This window comes from Channa argus, chromosome 4, assembly GCF_033026475.1.
Source record: "Channa argus isolate prfri chromosome 4, Channa argus male v1.0, whole genome shotgun sequence".
Taxonomy (NCBI): Eukaryota; Metazoa; Chordata; class Actinopteri; order Anabantiformes; family Channidae; genus Channa; species Channa argus.
The window spans coordinates 3,179,258-3,200,777 of record NC_090200.1 but is presented as its reverse complement, the minus strand read 5'-3'; the positions used below and the strand labels follow the sequence as shown (position 1 = coordinate 3,200,777).

Sequence of the window (21,520 nt, the reverse complement as noted above, 5' to 3'; positions counted from 1 at the left end):
GTCTATTAGACTGATGAAAGCATTTTTTGCTCCCCGAGCATGGAAACAAACACGTATATAAACTCTCAAGCAGCTTTCACATGCTCTTTTTAAGTGTTTACAAAAAGCGTGGGTGTCATTAGAGGAAAAATCCCCATCAGATATTCTGTAATCAAACTGAGATGTTTGAGAAGTTATTGGGATGACAGGTTTCTTTATTCTCTTGCCTTTCAATGCTCAAGCAAGCAGTATGAAGCAGACTCTGTGCATGCATTTCCAATATGGAAAGTAAAGCTTGAGTTTAGTTTGAGACAGAGGAACGAGAGAGGAGTTTAAGCCCGGTGACGGCGAGCACCAAACTCTCAGTAATCTGTGTATTAGTAGCAGACGACCAACCTGCAGCATAACGGAATTAGCTTTTAGCTACACTGCCATATTCATGGACCAGGCCAGAATATGAATTGAGTTTTAATGTAATAATTCTTGTTTGAAAGTCACAAAACCCAATTAAATGACACAAAACGATTAGAAAGATGCCAAATGTTACTGAAAAGCCAAGTAAAAGGACCACACATAGTTGGAAAATGACCAAAGAAAGATACAAAGGTCCACATACGTGAAAATGACAAGACAATAATACCAAAAAGAGACACATAAAGGCCAGGAACCTACAGATATCAACAAAAACAGATAAGAAATAGGCACAATGTTTATGAGTCAGAAACTCATTTGAATTTGCATGTGTGTGAAAAGACACCAAACCAGGGGACCATGCAATAAAATTCAACCAGCGCGAGGGTTGGAAAGGCTCTAACTGACCATCAATCCGGCCACAACATGCAGCCAAATTTGGCCTGATATGATTGTTTTCCCATTATATCCTGTATCATGTTTCCGTCAGAGGGAAGAAGAATCAGTTGTAAAAATGTATTTAATTAAATATCGATTTCTAGCAGGTTGAAAACCGCATTAAACAATTCGACTTGGGCATTTCTCCCTCTGACCAATAAACACAGTCTGCAAATCTGCAAAGACATTTTTGTGGCCCCCTGGATTAATGCATAATGAATTTACAGACAGAATATGAAAAAACGCTGATGAAAGTAATTGAAAAATAAACATTTGTCTGCCGTCTGACCAGTTTACATCCTAGACACAAAATGCAGGCTTGCAATAGAAGTGCAGATGCTCGTCGAAGGGTTCAGGTGAGTGCAAACGTGCAGATCGTTCAGTTTTGTCACTGCACTGCTGCATCTGTGCAACGGTCGATCCTGATTCTGCAGCTTTTCCTTAGTCACAAATGAAGGAAATGAGACATTTTAAGGGAGTGAGACGTGCACCGTCTCCTCCTGGCTGCGTCCATTTTCTGTCTGAGATCTGTGCGCGTGTGTTTGCTGTCTTGATGCTTTAAGTTGCACAAAGGCTGACAGCACTTCTCCCGGAAGGTTCTGGTGGTTTTGCGCTCATTCAGATAGAGACAGAAGTGTGCCTGCACCTCTGCACACCCGGGCCCTGACCGCCTGACCCACTGAATCCTCCACCGCATACAGAGGAACAAATCAAACGCTTTCTGATGCCTGCAGCTTTGACCTCAAAGACATCAAATGCACAAGCAAAGTTTAAAGGAAAGTGGACTTTGATCTGCTCCGCTAGTGAAAGCTTTAAAAACTGGACCACCAGACCTCTTTCCAACCAGAAACTCCAGCACATGCTGCAGTGAGGCATACGGCTGCCCCTCCTCCCCACCCCCACAGTCATGCCTGAGGGAGCTTTTAAAGGCTGCACCCAAAGTTTCCAGCAAGGCGGCTAATTAGAGCAACAACAGCTGGAGAGGAGAGGAGTTCGTCCTTTTACAGCTGAAATTCAAATGCAGCCTCCTAATTAATCTCATAAAAGTTAGGTAGCAGATTTGAAGCTGCTGCATTTTCATTTTTGATAAAAATTAGTCTCCCCTTTACGTCTCGTGTTTTCAAGCAGGACACTTTTTTTTGGAAACGTCGGGCAGATTTTGCAGACTCTAAAGGCCAACGTGGCTTTCGCCGTCAGCCTTCGGGGCCGGGAATTCATGAGCTCTTATTCACCTCGTGCTTTTGTGCTGGACATTTCAGTCGCTCCCCAAAAGCTGCTGTAGCTTTTTACAAAATGTCAGACGTCTCCCTTTTCTTTTCATTTCATGACGAATGCTACAGCAGCTTCAGAAAAGTTAAAACGCTGTGATTTATCTGGCCTCTCTCAACCCTTTACCGTCAGGGGCCAAAGGGTGGGGGGGGTGGGGGGGGGGGGGGGGGGGGGGGGGGATGATGGATGTACTTAGGAAATGGCTAGAGATCAGTGATATCCATTCAGCAGGCCACACTCACCTTGGATCTGCACCTTTTAGAAAAGGATTATCAGCGTTCCAGGAGACATTTTTACCTGCTCCACGTGACCAAAGGCCTGATGCAGCTCAACACACGGAATCAGAGCAATTTTCTGCCCAATTTCTGAATTGAATTTACATTCATCTTTACAGTTATGGTGGTAGTTGCCTACCTCACTCATTTTAAATTTCGTGGCCAAAACATTAGGACCACCTCTTAATATGAGGCTTCACCATCCGCTGTGACCTGTGCAGTGGATTTTGCAGCTGTACCTATTAAAGTGGCCAGTGAAAACCATCGGTGTAGCTGTCGTGAAGTGAGGACGCTGGGATTTGATTTAACATTTGCCTCCCTTTTCGTGAAACAAAGGTTCACAGCAGCAGTTTGTGTTTTCATGCTCAGAGTTTAATGAAGAATTTCAAGAATGTCACCAGCGTTAAAGTCTTTGTCGGAGGGGAGAAACCAGACGCCGCTGCAGAAACTGTGCCCAAAGGAGCTGGGTTGGTATGAAGAGGTAAACCCTCCGTCAGCGTGGCCGTTGCTGCCCTGTAGTTCAGCTCTTATTAGAGGCCCTGACGGGATTCGACGAGCCTATTCATGTGGTCTGAATGGGGACTGAAAAGGAGCCTTCTATTCATGGTTTTATCAAGTACCAGCGCTGGTCGCTTTGCATCTGAATAAGTGAGCGTTTGCTTGTCAGCCAGGTTGGTTCTGGTAAGGAACAGCAGGAATTTGGTCGATTTCAGACGCAGCCTCTGTGCAAACCTGTAAATTCTGATTTGTTCTAAATACTTGAAAACAGCACCAAAGAAAGGAGAAGCCTGCAGATTAAGCTCCCGAGAAAGAGGATTTGTTGTTCTCGTGCAGCCAAAGCTGTGCTGATCCTGTAGTTAATGTTGTGGGAATTCTTATTGGAGAGGTGCAACAAGCAGCACATTTTTCAAAGATTTACTTGCATTAGATGCATGGATGGAGGTTAATGGTCAAACATCTGATCTAAATGCTGCTAAAGTCGGGTTTTTTTCCCACCTTTTCACATCCCTCGAGCTTGAGCGACAAGCATTTTAAAGCCTTTATCCCCACTGGCTCTTTCTTTTGTGCAGGTTGCTGCTTCTCACTTATTCCACCCATAAACCCTCAACACATATTCACCGAACGTCCTGAGGCTAAGTGCAGCTACGCTTTCGGTTTCAAAGACTGTAGCGTGAAAGTACGTCCGATAATGATTATGTCGTCTAATTGAATATAAGTGCTGGCTTCTTTGATTATTTTAACCTTTGACCCAAAAGAGACTGGACGATTCCCGTGTGTTGTAGTGCAATAATAGCACAGCCACCTGAATTATTGATGCTGACTGACACATGAATACTGCAGCTCACAGCAAAGCACAGTAATATCTAGTTTGAAATTGCAGGAAGTGTGGAGTTCTTGCTGAGAGAACAGAGGATTTTCATCTTCAAAACCCTTTTCTGCTTCCTATTATTTCCCTTCCTCCTCTCCTCTCCCCAGCCTATTTCTCTTCCTCCTACCTCCATCTGCCCGTTTACCATGGCTTCACATTTGAGGCTGCCAAACCTGTTCACGGGAAATTACTTATTCATCATTTCTCTGGTCTGTGGCAGCAGGGAAAAAAAAAAAAGGCCACGGATTCAGAGGGTCGTATCTTCAGGCAAACACACAGCTGGATTCTGCAGCTTCTTCTGCTCCACTTAGGACTTAACCTTAATTACTGACGGTAAATGAGAAATGTGCATCGTTTATTCAGTGGACAGTTCGGCATTGGTTCATCATTTCACCGGTTTTCAGCTTGAACTCCTGTGATTTGTGGATATTTGGATAAACTTAAATCCATTCTGTCAACATGATGAAACCAATCGATGCTACTTTCTGGAGGGCGGACTTTAAATCCTTAAATCCAACAATCCCTGCTTACTAAAATGCTTATCGTCTCACTGCCTTGAACCTCCCCTCCAATCACAGTCCTGCAGCATTCTTCTTCTGCTGCTGCTCCTACGAAGAGCAACTGACACTGAGAGCGAGCAGACAGGGATTCAGCTGAAGGACACTCAGATGAGATACAGGCTGATGATGTTTTCCCTTTTACAAATGGATGTGCAGTGTTTTTGGCAGAGGGTTCACATGGTGCTTCATCTTGTGAGATGAAAATGAGAGACGTCACTTATTCATAGGGTCACATATTTTATAGCTCACTCAATATAACGAAAGCTCACTTTGCTCTGCTCAAAATGGGCACGACAAGCGTGTAAATGACCATCTAAAATGGAGCGTTTTTGATTTATGTATTTGATGGATTTATGCATTTGTGAAAGCCGCCCTCAGTAACTCAAACTTCAACGTTTGTGCAGAAGAATGAAGCTCGTCCAGTCTTCAGACCACATTACAACTTATAACCACGAGTCTTTTTTTGACTTGAGGTCTTTTGAGGTCAATTTGAAATGACGAGTTGAATAAATTAAACATCTGGATGTTCGTTCAACTTTTAAAGAATCAGAACTAGTAGACTTGCCAGCATCCATGGTTAGGGAGTAAAAACAGTTAAGGGGTTTTTATGTTCGGAAAAATATATTATATACATTATTATTATCTATATTTATTACATAGCTTCCCCTTTCCTAAAAATAACATTGAATAATGAAAGTTTTGGAATCACGGTCGTTTTAATGTTGAATCTGGGTGTAACTGCAGATAATGTTTTTGTTTTGCGCTACATCTGGAAGTTCTTTATGTCTAAAGAAAACTTGTATTACCATAAACCTGTGAAATAAACATTGATCGTTGAAGTTTTTAGGTGGACTGATTGCGCCAGTTTCCATTGCACATTACTGAATCTTTTTAAGGACGACCGGTTTCCTTGCACTTTTTAAGTAAATTCAACCTATCCGGGCTGCATAAAAGTGTTGTCTTTATGTTTTAGCAACAAGGAAGTGCTCTAGGCTAATTGTCTTCCAATAATTGGCGTCTGCACCAGAGGTGACTATGTGTTGAATTCCCTACATTTACATCTGCAGCTGTTGATCCCCTTGCACTGAAATTTTCAGAACAGTCTTAGTCTCGAAACTGCAAAGACAATTACATTTCTCAGAGGATTTCCTATGAACACGATGAGAATATGTTACCATGGAACACACACGGTGAGTTGCAGACACCTTCATGCTGAACATATGAATGTATCTTTGTCTGCCAAACTATCCAATCCAGTGAGCGAAAGTCGGGTTAGAAATGAAACTACAACTTTAACCTTCTCTGTGTACTGTGGTTTGAGTTCATCACTTCTGTGCAAATACACTTTGACAAACTAAAATCAATACAGAGAGTCTGCACAGGTGACGCAGCTCTACACTGCTGAGGTCAGTCCTCTCTGCAGCGCCTCTTTTGTGAAATCATTATCTCTGAACTCCCGCCATCGCCCACTTCAGTTCAACACCAATTACCCACGAGCCCCCTCTGTCCTTGGGTTCCCCTTAGCAACCTGAGTCTGTGAGAGTTTATAAAGGTCACGGGGAAGTGGGGACAGCAATGCAGCATTACATTTTTTCTAATGATATTTTATCTTAATAAACAAACATTTGAACTCATTCACAAACCTGAATGTTGATAGTGATGTGAGTTGCTGTGCTGAATGCAAACAAACATAGACAGAGATGCTGCACAAATAAATCCAGTGAGATAAAGCAAACAGACTCCGTTAGAGGCTGACAGGCTCATGTGTTTGAAGTACGATGACTTAGTATTAATGTGGTAATAATTTACCCATGTTCCAACTTTGCACGATGCACCTCCTTCAATTGCACCTCAACAAAGAATTTCAAACTAAAAGCCCCAAAAGTTTTGTGTTTAGATGCAAAGAAGGCAAAAACAAATGGATGCAAAAGTTTAAAAGTAAGCCTCGAATTCCTGCTTGAGTTCAGCGTTTGAGTAGGTTTGCAGTTTAGACGTCTTTGGGTGGTTGTTCCTGCCTTTCTCAGAAATGTGAACAGTCGCACAAACCTGCTCCTGCTGTTTGTGGAGGAAATGATGTACGAGAAGAATAGGAAAGCAAAGGAAAACCTGCTTTTCCCCTGCGTGTGTGATTGATTGCATATTGTCAACATATTGATGTGCTTCTGTGTTAAAGTGAAACAGCACAGATAGCACTTCCTGTCCCATTATGCAGCACATTTCTCTGCCATCTTCGAATGCCGCGATTCTCATTTCATTTCAAAGTGACGCGCAACAGCGCGGCATCGCTGATTGACAGACGGGTTAATCAAGTTGTTTTTAATCTTGTTCAAAAGCTCCCCGACCGATTGCCATTATCATAATGAGCTTTCTCTTGCTTCAGTTTAAAGCGCTGGGAGCGGCAGCTGCTCGAGCGCTCGCATCAGAGCAGAGCGGAGGCCACTTCCTGTCGCCGAAAAGGTCACCAGTTCAATCCAGGCAACAACAGGCGTCCACATGTCCTCGAATGAGTGCAGAAACATGTGAAGAGATTCGTTTTTGTGTATAAGGGTCTCAACAAGTCATATAAGGATGCCCAAGATGAAGATTGTGCCAGGCTTTGTGTGTGTGTGTGTGTGTGTGTGTGTGTGTGTGGGGGGGGGGGGGGGTGGGGGGGGGGGGGGGGAAGATAAGCTCTTTGCAGTCGCTGTCATGGTGGGAGCTGTTTTTTTTACTGCTCCTTCCTTCAGTTCAGTGCTTGCAGCTATAAAGACTGAGACAATACTATAAACAAATGGTGGCACATTTCTAATGGTGTAATAAATAATTCTGATGGAGCTCTTCAAGCTTTTTTTTGTCACTGATTATGCATCGTGTTCTCTGGTTTTGGACGAATTAGTTTGACCTTCCTGAAGATGCACAGCTGGATTCCCACACATCTTTTTGATATAGGCCTCCTCTGCCTTTGCTTTTACTTTAAGGGTTATAGGATGTGCAGCATGGTCCCCATTGTGTTATGTGCTCATACCTGAGGCCATAACTACGAGGACATGAGGCCGAGCACAGACCAAAAGGTCCCTTCACCCTCTTTTGATGGGTGTTTTGTCTTTTTTCAGTTATTTTTCATTTGCTTCTTGACGTTTTGTGTCTGCTTTTTATGTTTTGTCTGTGATTTGTTTTGTTGGTTTTTGGTCATTTTGTTCCTACTTCAGGTAGTTTTCTATAAAGTCCCTGTTTAATATCGTTTTTCTGCATCAGCGATTTAAATCATGACTGTCCGCCGCACAGCTCCAGTCCAACCTTCTCTTTAAATATCCAACCCACAGTCAGACCTTTGGGACGCATTCACCTCAGATCTGTAAACTGTGTCTGGGTCAAGGTCGTTCTTCGTGCCAGGCAGGTGTGAGATCTGTTTGTGAACTGATTCCCCTAATTAACTGACCAACAAGCTACAAATGTCTGACAGTCCAGACACCGATGTGGAGGACGATGGAGAAGCCTGACGTCACGGTAAAAGCAGAATGACTGGCTGGCCAGAAATCGTGGGCAGAAGCACATGGTAGTGTACCCTTCACAAGTCCACAGATTTTGTGAGGAAGTCAGTTGTAGACTGAACAGCTCGCAGTGGATGCTGTTGTTGTTGTAGTGAGGCACCACTGACCTTGACTTAGTCCACAGTCTGTTGCATTCAGTGTGTAAACCTGTTTGTTGTATCGTAGTTTGTTGTCCTCTCAGTATAATTAACCCAGACTTGGAAGAAGAAGTAGGTGTGTAGGCCATAAGGTAAGAGTGTGTGTGTGTAGAGGAAAGAACACTCTGATCCAGGAGGCTCTAATCCGATCAACGGGTGAGAACTGAGGCAGGACAGGATTACGGGATTAGTGGGGGAAGATGCGACATTAGATGGCCACTCTGCAGCTGCATGTCTGCCTGTTGGCAAGGTTGTCGGCAGAAATGTAAACGTTTCTAATAAAGCTCAAATAATTATTTCATTAGTTCAAATACAGTTGAATGTCATCTGCATGGAGGAGTATTATTAGCCATTAACATGTAAACATTGACTGTTTGTGTTGTGGGAAAACGGAGATATTCCCGGCCTGTTTTTTTGTTCTGTGGTGGCCAAATTTACTTGTTGGAGATTTTTTGTATTATTTACTAACAAAACATAAACAGTAACTTTGTATTTGCTCAGTAAATTCCACTTGAAATCCATAACTGTGATAAAAATGATTTCTCAAAACCTTATAAGCCCACGCCGCCAAGGGCTACTTTGGTGCGGGTCCCGAGCCCGGATAAAATGGGAGGCTTGTAGCCGGCAGGGCATCTGGTGTAAACGCTCAACGCCAAATCAACGCGCAGAACACGGAATGCTGTGGCGACCCCTGTTTTTGAAAAAACATTTAATTAAAGTTTAAAGCTTTAAATCCTTTTCCAAATGTGCCACCATATTTGTCCCAGTGTGTCCCAAGCTGGCCATCACGATTAAGCATGATTTAATTGAAAATGTTGTGTTTAGTGAGATCTGGGTGTGGTATTTGGTATTTAGCTTTAATCTATGACAAAACAGATCAAACTGTGTCAAAACTATCAGACGTAAACTTGTTGGGTCCTTTATCTTGATCCACTAGTCTGTCTTTCTTCTTTGTTGACAAGAAGAAATGCAGAATTACAGTCCTGGTTTATTAAAAATTTGATTTAAAGGCCCAATGTGAGACTAAGCTTAACGTGTTTGCTGGGGAGATAGGACACAGGAGGATAGGAAACCATCACGCCTGAGCTCCAGGCAACAACAGTCAGCCTTCACAAATCACCTGAGTGGCTTGATTGCAGCCATAAATCAGTGTAATACTCCGCGCAGCAACACCGAGTGCAGCCCTGACCCTTCCGGAAAACACTTTCCTCTTTCATATTATCCCAGTTTATGACAGTGTGTCGGCTGCTGTGGTGTGAACAACCGATGGGATTTGAGTTTGAATGACAAACTGAGGCTCTGGCCAGACATTCAGATGCAGTTTTATAGATACATGTGCACGAATAGTTTTCTCAATGAAATTTTTAAACAATCATCAAAAAACTATTCAGACTGCGACACAAAATTGTCCTTCAGATGGAAAGTAGACGACCCTGAAGCGGTTTTTAACACAATTGACAATTGAGAAGAATTGCTGCAAACATTAACAACCAACTAGCTGCTAATAAATCTGAGGACTTTGTTGTCTGGCATTAGCCGAGCACACAGTCCCATTACAGAGACGTACAGTGGACAATGTGAAGTCAACCTCGTCAGGCTTGTACTGATGCCGAAACACTCGGGAAGGTGGAAACGGAACCAAAGTCTTCCACCTTTGCTCTCAACTGAATTCCTACCTCCTTTTAAAAAAACGATTATGTTTTTAAGTCATGGTCTGGTGAGGTTATAATGGCAGCCCCTCTCTGCAAGTGGCTGTTTTCCATAAGCAGCTCAAATCCTCCCAAACCTTGTAGCTTTAGACCAACTTCCAATTTCCATTCGGAAGCAACATCAGGGAAACTTTACAGCAACTTAGATTAAATATCAGGTGCACTCTTCATTTATGGCATTCATAATTTTTTATAAATAAGTAGAGAAGAACAGTTTCCCCCAGAGTTTAGGTTTTAACAGCTGGAACAGTCTCTCTGTTATCACCTTTAGGACATAATATCTATTTTTACAACGAGCAAAGGGATTTAAAGCCACCTTTTGTCTTAGTCCTGCAGATCACTGTCATTTTAAGACACAACACATTCATCTAATCACTTGAACACTGGTTAATTTGAAAAAAACATCACATTAAGGTTAAAGATAAATAATTTGGCTCTTATGTGAGTCTGAACACTGATATGTTGGGACAATAGTTTGAGCCCAACACGTGGCTGCCCTCTAATGGTGAGTGATCACTATGACATGTAGTGTGACGTTCATTCATTCAACTTCACGCACACAATCAGAAATTCCTGCCCTGGAAAAAAAAAACACAATTTAAAAAAGTCAAACAATGAGGAGCTAACTGCATGTTAGGAGTTAACAGAGCAAACAGAGACAACTAAAATGACCAGGGAAGTGTGTGTATATATATAAACCAAAGGGAAAGGACACAAAACACCAGTGTGGGTGCATCAGTGCCAGGTGGTGACTCAGGCCTGGCAAACCTTCCCCAGCCCAGCGGGAGGCGCTGGCCGGTTGCTACGGCGACTCATCAGCTCAGGGACTGCCGTCTGGCTCCGTGGCGTCTTCTCCCTGGTGAAAATATGCTGAAACAGACACAGAAGAAAAGGGGAAAGAGGCTTTGATGGTGAAATGTTGAGGAATAAAATCTGTCAGAATGCTGTAATACTGCCAAACACAATGACGGACCACTTATTTTTACACTTTAGTGTCAACAGAGGTGGGTTTTATGTATTACATATTCATATGGTCACTTAAATGAATTCACCTGAGGAACAATACTTTGTGTAACTGCTATAACATGCAGTTAATGCAACATCTACTTGTTAAGGACTTGTAAATTCCAAGAACAACACTGGAGTTTACGTATATATAAGTATTATATATACTGAAAAATGTTTTAGATATCTCCCCAATTCTCTTTTCATGGACACCTTTAATTAAGGCAGCTACCTGCCTAAAAAAGATCAACAGCTTTCGTGAACGTGTTCTGCCCATTGAGTTTTATGCCGGATGCCCTTCCTGCCACAACCGTCCCATTTGATCTGGGCTCAGGACCGGGACCAAGGTGTCCCTAGGTGGCTGAGCGGGTCCACACCCCCAGGCTTCTGCATTCCAACCCATTGTCCTACCACTGAGCCAGCGAAAAAAGGTCAGATTATATACCAGGAAATAAATGAGTAGAATCTGACTAATTAAGTCATTTTTAAAAAGTAAAAATTCGAATTGTTTTTTTAAAGGCATTTTTTTCACATTTTTAAAATACTGCATCAAATGTGTGAAAAAAATTATAATTATCATTCAAGATCCAACAGCTTTATTGCTCCTATAGGGGAATGAGTCAGTCTTTCTAATTTGTGAGTACATTTTGCTAAACTGAACATTTCTTGGCTAATGGGTCAAAATTCTGAGATATCGTATTTTCTCTTGCCATTTTCTTCCTAGTTTGATTGAACTACAAAACCCAAAACATTCATTCATTGTACCACCTTTTAAAAACGTACGAATTTCCCAGTAAATCATAGTAAAACATTTCTAAATAGTCAAACTTATGGGACAATAAACATAACTTTACATGTCAAAATAATGATTTATTTGACGCAAATAATGACTTTGTTGTTAATTCTTTGACTTGACTTATCCCTTAATTCTAAAAGAAAGGATCAAGGCAGAAAGGTAAATAAAAGAGACAGAGTACGATGCTCTCTCGCCTGACTGTATGACTCTCATTTCCAGTATTTTTGGTTGTGTCTCGGCTCTTTTCTCGGCACAGCGTTGCAGTGTGCGAAGGAAACAATGAAACAGTCTGTAGTCGTCCGCGTGAGGAGTTTATTTATCACCATACAAAGATGCGGCTCTGTTCTGCAAGACGCTGCCTTACCGGAGGTCAGAGGTCGCTGGAGGAAGTCATCTGGGGAATTCAGCACATTGTGGACATTGCTGGCCACTAATTGGCTACGCAGATATAAATCTGTTTTGCCACAATGTTTAAACATTTTACACCAGCAGATGTCGGTTAGTTTTTGTAGCGCAAAAGTCAGAATCAACGTCAAATCAACCTGGAAATGAATTTTAAGTGTACGCATGGAATGACAGAAAGAAAATTAAAACAAACATTATAAAGCTGGCTCAACCTCAGGGAAGTTCACTATCAGATTTTCACTGACATTTAATTAACATTATCTGTGCCTGCTTTTTCAATTTTACCACACTCTGCAACTGAATACCTGCCAATTGTTTTTCTTCTTTTCTTTTGGTTCGGGGTAGAGACAGACACAAAGGTTGCATATTATTTATACTTTCAAATAAATGTACTCAGAAATACTAATCATCTATTTTATAAGTCAATTCAAACTTGGATTCTTTCACAAAGCCTCTAAAAGTTTGTTTACGGCATTTTGGAGTAAAAACTTGGCGCCGGGACCCATCGACTTCTGCCTGTTGGTGAGTTTCTTTGGGCTGTGGAGGGCACACGTCTGGCCAACTTCAACAGTGAAAAGAATGTCTCCATTAACATGCACGGCCATCCGCTTCCTCTGAAAACGGGCCTTTGTCGCCGACAGCAGATGCCCGAACACAAACTGGAGGGGCAGATCTGGATTAAAGGGAAAAGCAGATAGATGGTATACGGGATGCAGAGGGAGATGTTTGGCACTTTAATGCATGTGCACTCATCTTATTTAGTCCTAATTAGGTCGGAGATGCTTGGCACGGTTTGGTAAATATATCGTAAGTGAAAGCCCCTGCTGCTCCTCCTGTTTTCCAACGTGCACTGAACAGAGCAAAACCTCGAAACTGACCTGGTTGTGGTGATTCATTAACCTTTGTTCATCAGTTTCTCAACATGTGCTACCAGATATGTGCGGTGGTTTTGTTCTTTTTCCACCACAAAGTTCCTGGTTCTGTTTCTTCCCCAGGAACCATCATGGGGCAAAAGACCACTTTGAGGGAATAGTAACTTACATTTCTACAGCAAGACCAAATATTAAACAATTTAGCTCACAAACGTTTCAAAACCTCAAGAACGATGTTGAGATGATGTTGCTTCCTGGAAATGCAGGTCCCTCGTAAGGTAGCACATTTGTATCGGTTATCTCAGCTTCTTTTAATTTTCAGAATCTTAATTAATTTAAATAGTACTTCAAATGATAAAATGCACTAAAACATCCATATTCATTTGTTTATTCTTCCAGTTTGCACATTGTTAGTCATTTTCATTCCTAGTAAAAAATCAACTCTATGCTTGGCTTTAGTCCATTTTTTGTTTTGTGTTTCATTAGCCTCCACACCGTAGTTGAGGCCTAACCCTAATTGTTGAGCACACCGACATCTAAACATCATCACGGCTGCAGCTGGACTGATGCAGCATCTGCTCCCATCATCAGGAACAGTTGTTATCTCACTGCAGTTGCAGAAAGGTTGGTTGGAGTCAGACAGACCTGTCAGCGGTTAGTGCAGGGTTGCAGTGGAGTGAGGGGAGGTGCACAAACGGGATTGGTCAGCGGGTTTGAGTGGCATTCTGCTTGACCTCTGCCCTGCAGCCTCCACACCACCACCCACCACAGTGTTGCAGTATAAAGCCTCCACCCTCCGGATACACAACACAGAAGTGCTGCCCGAGCTCCCACTGAGGTACAGTCGTCATATTTGTTTCATGTAGAGGGAAAAAAAGAGGATTGATACAATGCTGAAAAATAGCTTAGAATATGAGCATAGTTAGCGTTTTATACTTTATACTCTGCAGTGTATATCATATATGTTTTATACTATGTAGCCTGTATTATGTGATTCTGAATGTACTTTAATGAGTTGAGTTAATGCAGCACTTTTTTTTTTTTTTGCATTGTCATGCTGCTGAAACTTCAAGGTCTTTATCAAACTCGGCTTTGTTAAAGTAGTTTTCATTTCAATTTCATAAGAACTAGTCTCATTTTCATCGCTTATGAATCTAAATGTACAGTAGTTTTATAAGTTAAATATATTCAAATTAGCAGCAGGTCATTTTTAGATATTTTTTTAGTTCCCACTTCATTATTTCTATTGCATATATTCATGTTCTTGCACCTGTTTTACTGCAAAAGGTTAACTGACAGATGACAATGACTGACCTGGAGACCTCGATGGCGACCATCATCGCCGTTTTTCAGAAGTATTCAGAGAGAGAAGGAGACAAACACAAACTGAAGAAGAACGAGCTGAAGGATCTGCTTCATGACGAGCTGCCGGATCTGATGGCGGTGAGACACAAACTGGATATTACTGATTCATGCTACTTCATCTCAACTGTGTTTACTCCACTGTTATAGTTACTAAGGTTAATTATTTTAAATAATAATAAAAAAACGAGTAATAATCTTTGGATGCCCCATACAGTTTTATTACTTTGAACACATTCAATCAGGATTAACTAGTTTTAGACTGTAGTTCTGGTGCCGCTTTTTCAAAAGCGTAAGAAAGTTTTCCACCAATTCACGTGAACAGAATTTTAGTGATAAAGAAATAGTTTCTCGAGTACAATGGACGGATTAGTGAAGAGTCTGGGTCTGTACTTTTGTATGGAATAAGTTGTTAATATTTCTTCTTTGAGTCCATAAGCTCAGTTAGGAGCTGCAAAGTTACAAAAGGGAGATGTGTGATGACAACCAACCACGAAGAGATGAAAAGTTACCAAATGAAAACCACTGAGACGTAATGACCACAAAAATAGACCGAAAATGATCACAGTGCGACCAAACGTTTTAAAAAATTAGAAAATGACACAACAGAAATTAAAAAAAGGACATTTTAAGGTAAGAAAAAGTCGACGCATAATGAAGAAGAGGCCAAAAAGAAAACACACAATAACCCTGAAGACTATAAAAATGAAAAGAAACTACAAAGAAAAATAACTACAAATGGACACAAAATGACCCCATAGCAACAAAAAAGTAACCTTGTCTCTTTCAGTGGGTGATATTAATAATTGTGCTACAATGGTTTTGGTTTGAGGTTTTTTCATCCAAACATGTTTAATTTTCTCCTTCTCCTGTCTTTGTCCTGGTGTGAACCTGTCTTCCTCCCCGCAGCATGTCAAAGACCAGGCCGCCCTGGACAGCCTGATGGAAAGCCTGGACACTGACGGCGACGCCGAGTGCGACTTCCAGGAGTTCATGACATTCATCGCCATGGTTACCATCTGTTGCCACGAGTTTTTCGAGCACGAGGACGAGTGAGGAGGCAGCGGCCGCGGACAGAGACAAAAGGGGGAGGCCACAGTACTTTGTAAAGAAGCAGAAGCCTAGCAACAACCTGTTGATTGCCCTCAGAGCGGTGCAGGGTGGGAAAACACATGTCCAGCCAGCAGCCAAAGCGTTTTCAGCGAGGTTTGGCTGCTGGCTGTCTGCTTTAGAGAGCCGATCATTTTCTATTTTCTTCTAAACACCCGCAGTAGTGAGTCTCAACATGGCTTTGGGATGTTGCAGTGGTGTATAAATAACATCTCAGAGATCCACTACAAATTTAGAAACACAGGTGGCTGCAGAAATTGGCTGGTAGTTGTTATTTGGGTACTTTTTGTGGCAGCCATCCTCAATCTGATGCACCTCTACTGGAATAATAAAAGCCAGTGGAAGAAAAGTGCCTAAACTCTACACAACCATAATTTAGAGCTACTTAAAAATACTTTCTAGCTACTAATGCAAAGCTTTTATTTTCTGTACTTTTTTCTTAAGGTCACACACCGATTGGCTACCAAATTTTGCTTTCAGCAAGCCACAAATGATCTGATTCCAATAATTCTCCTTCTCTAAACTATTTAGACAGTTACAATTTTCCATTTAAAAAGTTGCCTTGAAAAGCCAGTTTTTATTCATTCGTTTCTTCAGTCCACCTTATCATACTTTTGCCATTGCATTCTACACCTTGGCAACCAATTGTGAATCAGTAATTTGTAGTTATCTGTTTGAAAGCCGGTAAAAATATGAAAATGGCTGCTTAGTTAGTCAACACTGGACCCAATGAAAAAGTCAGGGCTCTTTTTATGTGGTGAAAACCAACACGTGCTCGTCCCGCAGCGACTTCCCGAGGTTTGAAATGTTCCCGTTAAAAGTCACTGGTAACTTCAAATGAAACCCACTGTAATTGTTTTTAGTTTAGCTTCCACTTGACACCAACCATAATTTGGTAGTTTGATTGTGTGGTCTTTGCTTAGAAGCCCATTTTGGAAAATATTTTTTTTCTTCATATTTAGTTCATTGGTAAACACATAATCGATATATATATATGTGTCATAATACATATCAAATGTCTAGCTGGCTGCTAAAATGATTAAAAAATGGTGGGATTTAGTAGCCCGGTCTAGTAGTCTAGTAGCCTTTTTCACCCTGCTTCTGCTGCAGGTTTGATTCTGATAGAGTTCACATTCAGTGCAGTAGAAACTGTTAAACAATCTTAAGAAATAAAGCTTCTACTTTCACACTGTAACTTGACATAGAAGGAAATGAAAGGTCCGAAGATGTTGTACAATGTGTATTTTGAAATGGAGCACGGGTTTGTTTGGATGTGGATTTGAAACTAAATAAATTATCTACGTGTGACTTTTGGCTACAGAATGGTTCTGTGACTTTTGAAGAGGTTCACAACTAACACACAAACACTCTCTCAAACAGAACAGAATCGAATAACGTCTTTAGTGAATAAAATGCTTGTGTTTGGGTGTAAAAAGTATAAACCCATGTTACCTGTGTGTTTGAGAATAAATCAATATGAACCCGCCAAACTATTAAAAACCCAAAAGGCAACATGCCAAATTTTGTAAAGCAATTGTTTATCTGTGTATGTGCACGTCCAGTCCATCCTTGAATCTTCAGAAGAGGAAGGTGACTGAGCTCAACCTCACGGTAATGAACAGGACGACTGGAGCGACCTGTTTGAATCTTCAACCTGATGGAAACGTCAGCCTGAGAACCTGTAATTTTTGGTGTATTTCTTCATCCTTTTGCTTGTAATAAACAAGACAACATGACTTCATGAATATTTTGAGAAGTTTGATAAACTGATGATTATAAAGTTGTCAAATAAAAAAATCTGTATATACACCAAACGCAAAGACACTAAAAGCCACCATGAAAGATTCCAAAACAACAAATGGAGATGCAAAGAAATGAAAACACAACTTAAAAAAACATATGAAACTAAATGAATAGTTAGAAAATGAAGAAAACCTGATAGAAAATAACCACACAACGATTCAAAACCTTAACGTAGATGCCACCTGAACAACAACCGGGCTGCAACCTGTAAAAACAGATGCAAAACAACTTTACTAGATGCAAAACTACCTGAACTGACATGGTCGCCCAATCTGTAGGTCTCGCCGCTGTGTTTGCGTAGGGGGGGGTTGCATGTTTTTGCCCTGTGGCCACTTGCCATGTAAATGATGGCACATGATCTCCACAGGAGACACACACAGAATATAAAACACAGTGCATCCTACGCTCGGCATGGGCCTCTTTAACGTGTGCTTTGAGTGGGAACCATGCAAGTGATAACGAGGCCGTAGGTGAGAATGTTCAACTCAGCGTTGGGGCAGAGACACAGTGTTAACAAATGATGCAAGAGCAGCTCGAGACATCTGCAGCCTGTTGAGCCTCAGAGAGGGTGGAGTCAGCTTCGTTATTGGCCAGAGGGGCGAACAGATCCCGACCCTGGGGACTGACACCACACCCATCTGTCTTAGAGTGTGTGTGTGTGTGTGTGTGTTTGGCATGTGTGTTGTGCAGCGTCCGCTCTGTTGTGTTCCGCCTTCTTCTTGTTGATCTTGGTGAACGAGGAGCTGCCTGCAGATTCTCAGAACTGGTGAGTTTTGTAAAGCCGTTTAAAGTCTTGTTTGCCTTTGTATTTAACATTGTGTGATATTGCTGTTGTGCTGCCCAAACTTTCAACCTTTACACCATCACATTTAGCAGTGTTCTCTCAAACGATGCTAATAAAGCCACTTTGCTGCATGGACACCTTCACTTTGTGCATTTTACTCTTGAACAATTAGGCGTCCAAATCATTTTCAAATGATGGGGGACTGTTTCTGTGCATTCTGTGACCTTAATCTTTTGCAGCTGTGAGATAGTTCTGCAAAGTGTGACTCCTGTTACAGGGACACAGTCCAACTTTGGATGAATTTTGGAGCCATTCCCTTGAGTTTATGAGTCAGTGTGTGAACAACAAGGTTTTTTTTCGCTCTCTCTTCACTGACTGCATTGTTTTGTCAGTTTTGGTTTAAATGATCATTGTTGGGAGAAAATGTTCGGTAACAACGGATTTTTTCCAGACTGAATTACAAGTGGGGTGTTTATTCACCCATCAGCAGCTGCTAAGTTAACTGCCTAAGTCTTCTAGAGCAAAACAACATACTGTAAAGTTCCATATGGTTGTGATCTTCACATGTTCGCAGTCCCCACAGGATTGAGTCCCTTGGCTTTTCATCTCCACCGTGAGGCACCATTTGGCATCCCCTTTAAGAAACTATGTTTTTTTTTTTCTGTGCAGGTTAACAGCATCAACATGAGCCTTTCCATGACTACCGCCTCTCACGGGCTGTCACCTACATACAACCCAGAACTGGTGACCAAAATCGGGGCGAAGGGTACGTGCTTGTTCAGCATTTTGGGAGCATACACTGTCACTGTCATATACCTCCCCAGCTAGTGAAGAAGACGTCCCTGCAACGTGTTGGTTAGTGAACACTGAAGGTGCAGGCAGGTGGATCTTTGTGCTAAGCTAAGCTCACTGGCCAATGAAAACTACCATTTTGCGACCAAAGTTGAATCATTTTAGGGTAAATGCAGATGAAAGATAAAATCATAAATCCATATTTTTCGGTTTGATCTTTGTGTGAGGATGCATTTTGAGTCAAAGGTCCCCTAAGCACTGACATGTGGTCATCTTTTGAGACACGGGGGTTTGAGAGGTCAGGGCCTGTCCAATAATTCATCTGAGTCTTTGCTTCAAGCGTTCACATACAGACTATTTTGTGTCTGATCAGTCTAAAGTATTTGATGTAAGAAAAGCACGTTCTGAAACCTGTTGCATGAGTGTGTGCTTAGCAGGGAGTGTCTTATCAGAACATGGGAAGGAGCCATCGAGATGCCTCAGGGGTCTGTCGCTGTGGAGATAAGAGCTGGCACGCTGATACCTGCTGGCCCTCGTTTCCACAGCAGGGCCGAAGAGAGCCAGAGAGGTCCAAAACAGGGCTAACTAGCTGGGGATCTGGTGTATAAAAAGCCCAGTGTCCTTAACAGTCAGTTCCTTCAAACTAATTTGGACTTTAGCACACAACAACAAGCTCTGGATGTAGAGATCCCCTCTAATCGCGCATTAAGCCATAAAAAAATGGCTCTGATTGCTCGAAACATTTTACAATATAGTCATTTGTTTTCATTGCAATTGCCTGGATCTTTGCATATATTGATATTGTTCATTTTCTCTGTTTAAAACAAGATGTCCTTCTACAGTTTGCCAGCATAAATAACAATAGAGCAGTGTGTGCATTCTGACATTGACCCATTGGATGTTACGACCACTTCTGCGTTTTTTTTTTTTTAAATCAGAATTCATCGGGGCTGCAAACGAACAACCAAAAAGGGGACACTGGCTTCATTTCGTGTCACTTCTCTCGACACACAGCGATGCTCCAAAATAAACAGATTATCTCTGAATACCATGCATGTCGTCGGCCTCCAAACAGTAGGCGTAGGTGAAGAGATCTTTGGGATATTTGCCGCACAGAATGCATCAAGCTATTGTCCCCAAATGCAGAATTAAGGGCTTGAGAACCATTTAACCATTTTTGTGTGATGCTTTTGTTGACGTTTGTTATCGTGATAGTAAATGAAGCAATGAATAACTGTTCCCAATTATAACGTTTGTCTTCACAGTGTCAGACCATGGTGATATTGCAGCCTTAATAGGAGGTGAGAATGTAAACCTGACTGTTGACCTACTACAGTAAATCTAATGATGCCACAGGAACAATAATAATAATAATAACAAGAAGAAGAAGAATTCTAATAATAGTTCAACTGGTTTTAAATAAGTATTTTATATTTGAATTGAACACTGAAAAACTTGCACCATGCATCACACTACTTTTTTCAAATGGATAAATCTGAATTAGTGATTTGACTTTGTGGTCCATCTGCCTTCTTTGATAGTCCCCCTCTGCTCTCTCAGGGATCGTCAGTGCAGTGCTGCTCGTCCTGATCTGTATAATAGCAGTGATGCTGTGGTGCCTGTCCAGACACAAGGGTTCATACGTCACTAACGAGACGGAAGACGACGACGATGACGGCAACAACGACGACGACGAGTCTGTCCGTTCTGACGCGGCGCTCCAAGCCAAGGAACCTCTGAAGCTCAAAGAGGAGGAGTAAAGGGGAAAAAAATCGCAGCCGGACTTCAGAGCTTTGTAGTTTTATTACAGAGACATAATGTGATACGTGTTATTTTGCAAACATAACCTATTTCTTAAAGCTGCACGGAGCGAATTTGCACTTTGTTGAAGAGGATGTCACATCCTGTTGGTTCGGCCATATTTATTTTGAAGAATCTCTCCTAAAATGGCCCAACTTTTCATTAAAAACCAGCCTGTGCAGCTTTAAATAACTACAGGCACTTTACTTTTGCAGAATAACAATCTTTTCTCCTTTAAATCTGAAGCTGCATTTCTCAATCGGCAATGAAACCTCTAGAGAGCTTTTTTCCTGAAATCTCTCATTTTAATAATTCCACTGTCTTCTGTCAGATAAAAAATCTTCATCACACATATGCCGATATATTTGACATGCTCTCTAGGTGTCACATGAAGCAGTAGGACATACACAGTAACAAGACTCTGAAGCTAGTAAATGATCATTAATTATTCTTACATCTAATCCACAATAACAATTATATTATATATTACAATAGTAGAGAAAAATGTAAAAGAAAACGCATTAAAAAGTTAACTTCTCAGCAAACCAAAGGTTTTAAATAGACAATTTGGCTGCAACTGTGCACAGCTATGCGAGTTACCAACTACTTCACACTGGGAGAAGCCAAACAGCAGCAACATTGTGCCAGCAAAAAAAAGTGCCAACTTGTTCACAGCTCATACTTAAAGCAGCCACTAAATATAGAAGCATCCCACCGAGAAATGCCCACCAGTCGGACGCCCGCCTTCCCGGAAACTCCAGGTGGAGGTGTTGCACCGGGTAACTTCTAACATGTTCAAGTTTATATGCGGAGGAAAACATTAAATCCCTGACACCTAAACGCACCAGTCCAATCTCTGTTTGTGGTTTCATTAATTATGCAAACACGAATGTGGTTAAACTTACAGCAAGCTACTGCAAAATGCATTAAACAGCTAGTTATGTATTAACTTCCATGCTTTGTCTATTACTAATGCACATTTACTGTAAAATCATCAGAATTTACCAATACAGCTGAGAAATATTAAAACCAAACATCTGCAACTCTGGGACTGGACAATATTTACTAAACTGCTAAAGAATCTTTTTCAATAAAGTTAATGATTGTGTATGAA

General features: G+C 41.4%; 2 protein-coding genes across 2 annotated transcripts; both read left to right on the top strand.

The window, feature by feature from the left end:
• The first annotated feature begins 13,454 nt into the window (after positions 1-13,454).
• On the top strand, positions 13,455-16,535 carry s100b (S100 calcium binding protein, beta (neural)). The gene is made up of 3 exons (XM_067501589.1): positions 13,455-13,593; positions 14,043-14,198; positions 15,027-16,535. Exons 2-3 carry the CDS (start codon positions 14,055-14,057, stop codon positions 15,171-15,173), a joined length of 291 nt encoding a protein of 96 aa, XP_067357690.1. The 5' UTR covers positions 13,455-13,593; positions 14,043-14,054; the 3' UTR covers positions 15,174-16,535.
• Positions 16,536-17,647: 1,112 nt separating this feature from the next.
• gypc (glycophorin C (Gerbich blood group)) lies at positions 17,648-21,520 on the top strand. The gene is made up of 4 exons (XM_067501588.1): positions 17,648-17,796; positions 18,484-18,580; positions 19,872-19,907; positions 20,167-21,520. The coding sequence occupies exons 2-4, from the start codon at positions 18,499-18,501 to the stop codon at positions 20,364-20,366; spliced, it is 318 nt and encodes a 105-aa protein (XP_067357689.1). The 5' UTR covers positions 17,648-17,796; positions 18,484-18,498; the 3' UTR covers positions 20,367-21,520.

Excerpts from the sequence above, each read along its gene's own strand:
- s100b (XM_067501589.1), top strand. The coding sequence starts at position 14,055 with ATGACAATGACTGACCTGGAGACCTCGATGGCGACCATCATCGCCGTT. Across the intron at positions 14,199-15,026 it reads AGCTGCCGGATCTGATGGCG|CATGTCAAAGACCAGGCCGC; the intron begins GTGAGACACAAA and ends TCCTCCCCGCAG.
- gypc (XM_067501588.1), top strand. The coding sequence starts at position 18,499 with ATGAGCCTTTCCATGACTACCGCCTCTCACGGGCTGTCACCTACATAC. Across the intron at positions 18,581-19,871 it reads GACCAAAATCGGGGCGAAGG|TGTCAGACCATGGTGATATT; the intron begins GTACGTGCTTGT and ends TTGTCTTCACAG. Across the intron at positions 19,908-20,166 it reads TATTGCAGCCTTAATAGGAG|GGATCGTCAGTGCAGTGCTG; the intron begins GTGAGAATGTAA and ends CTGCTCTCTCAG.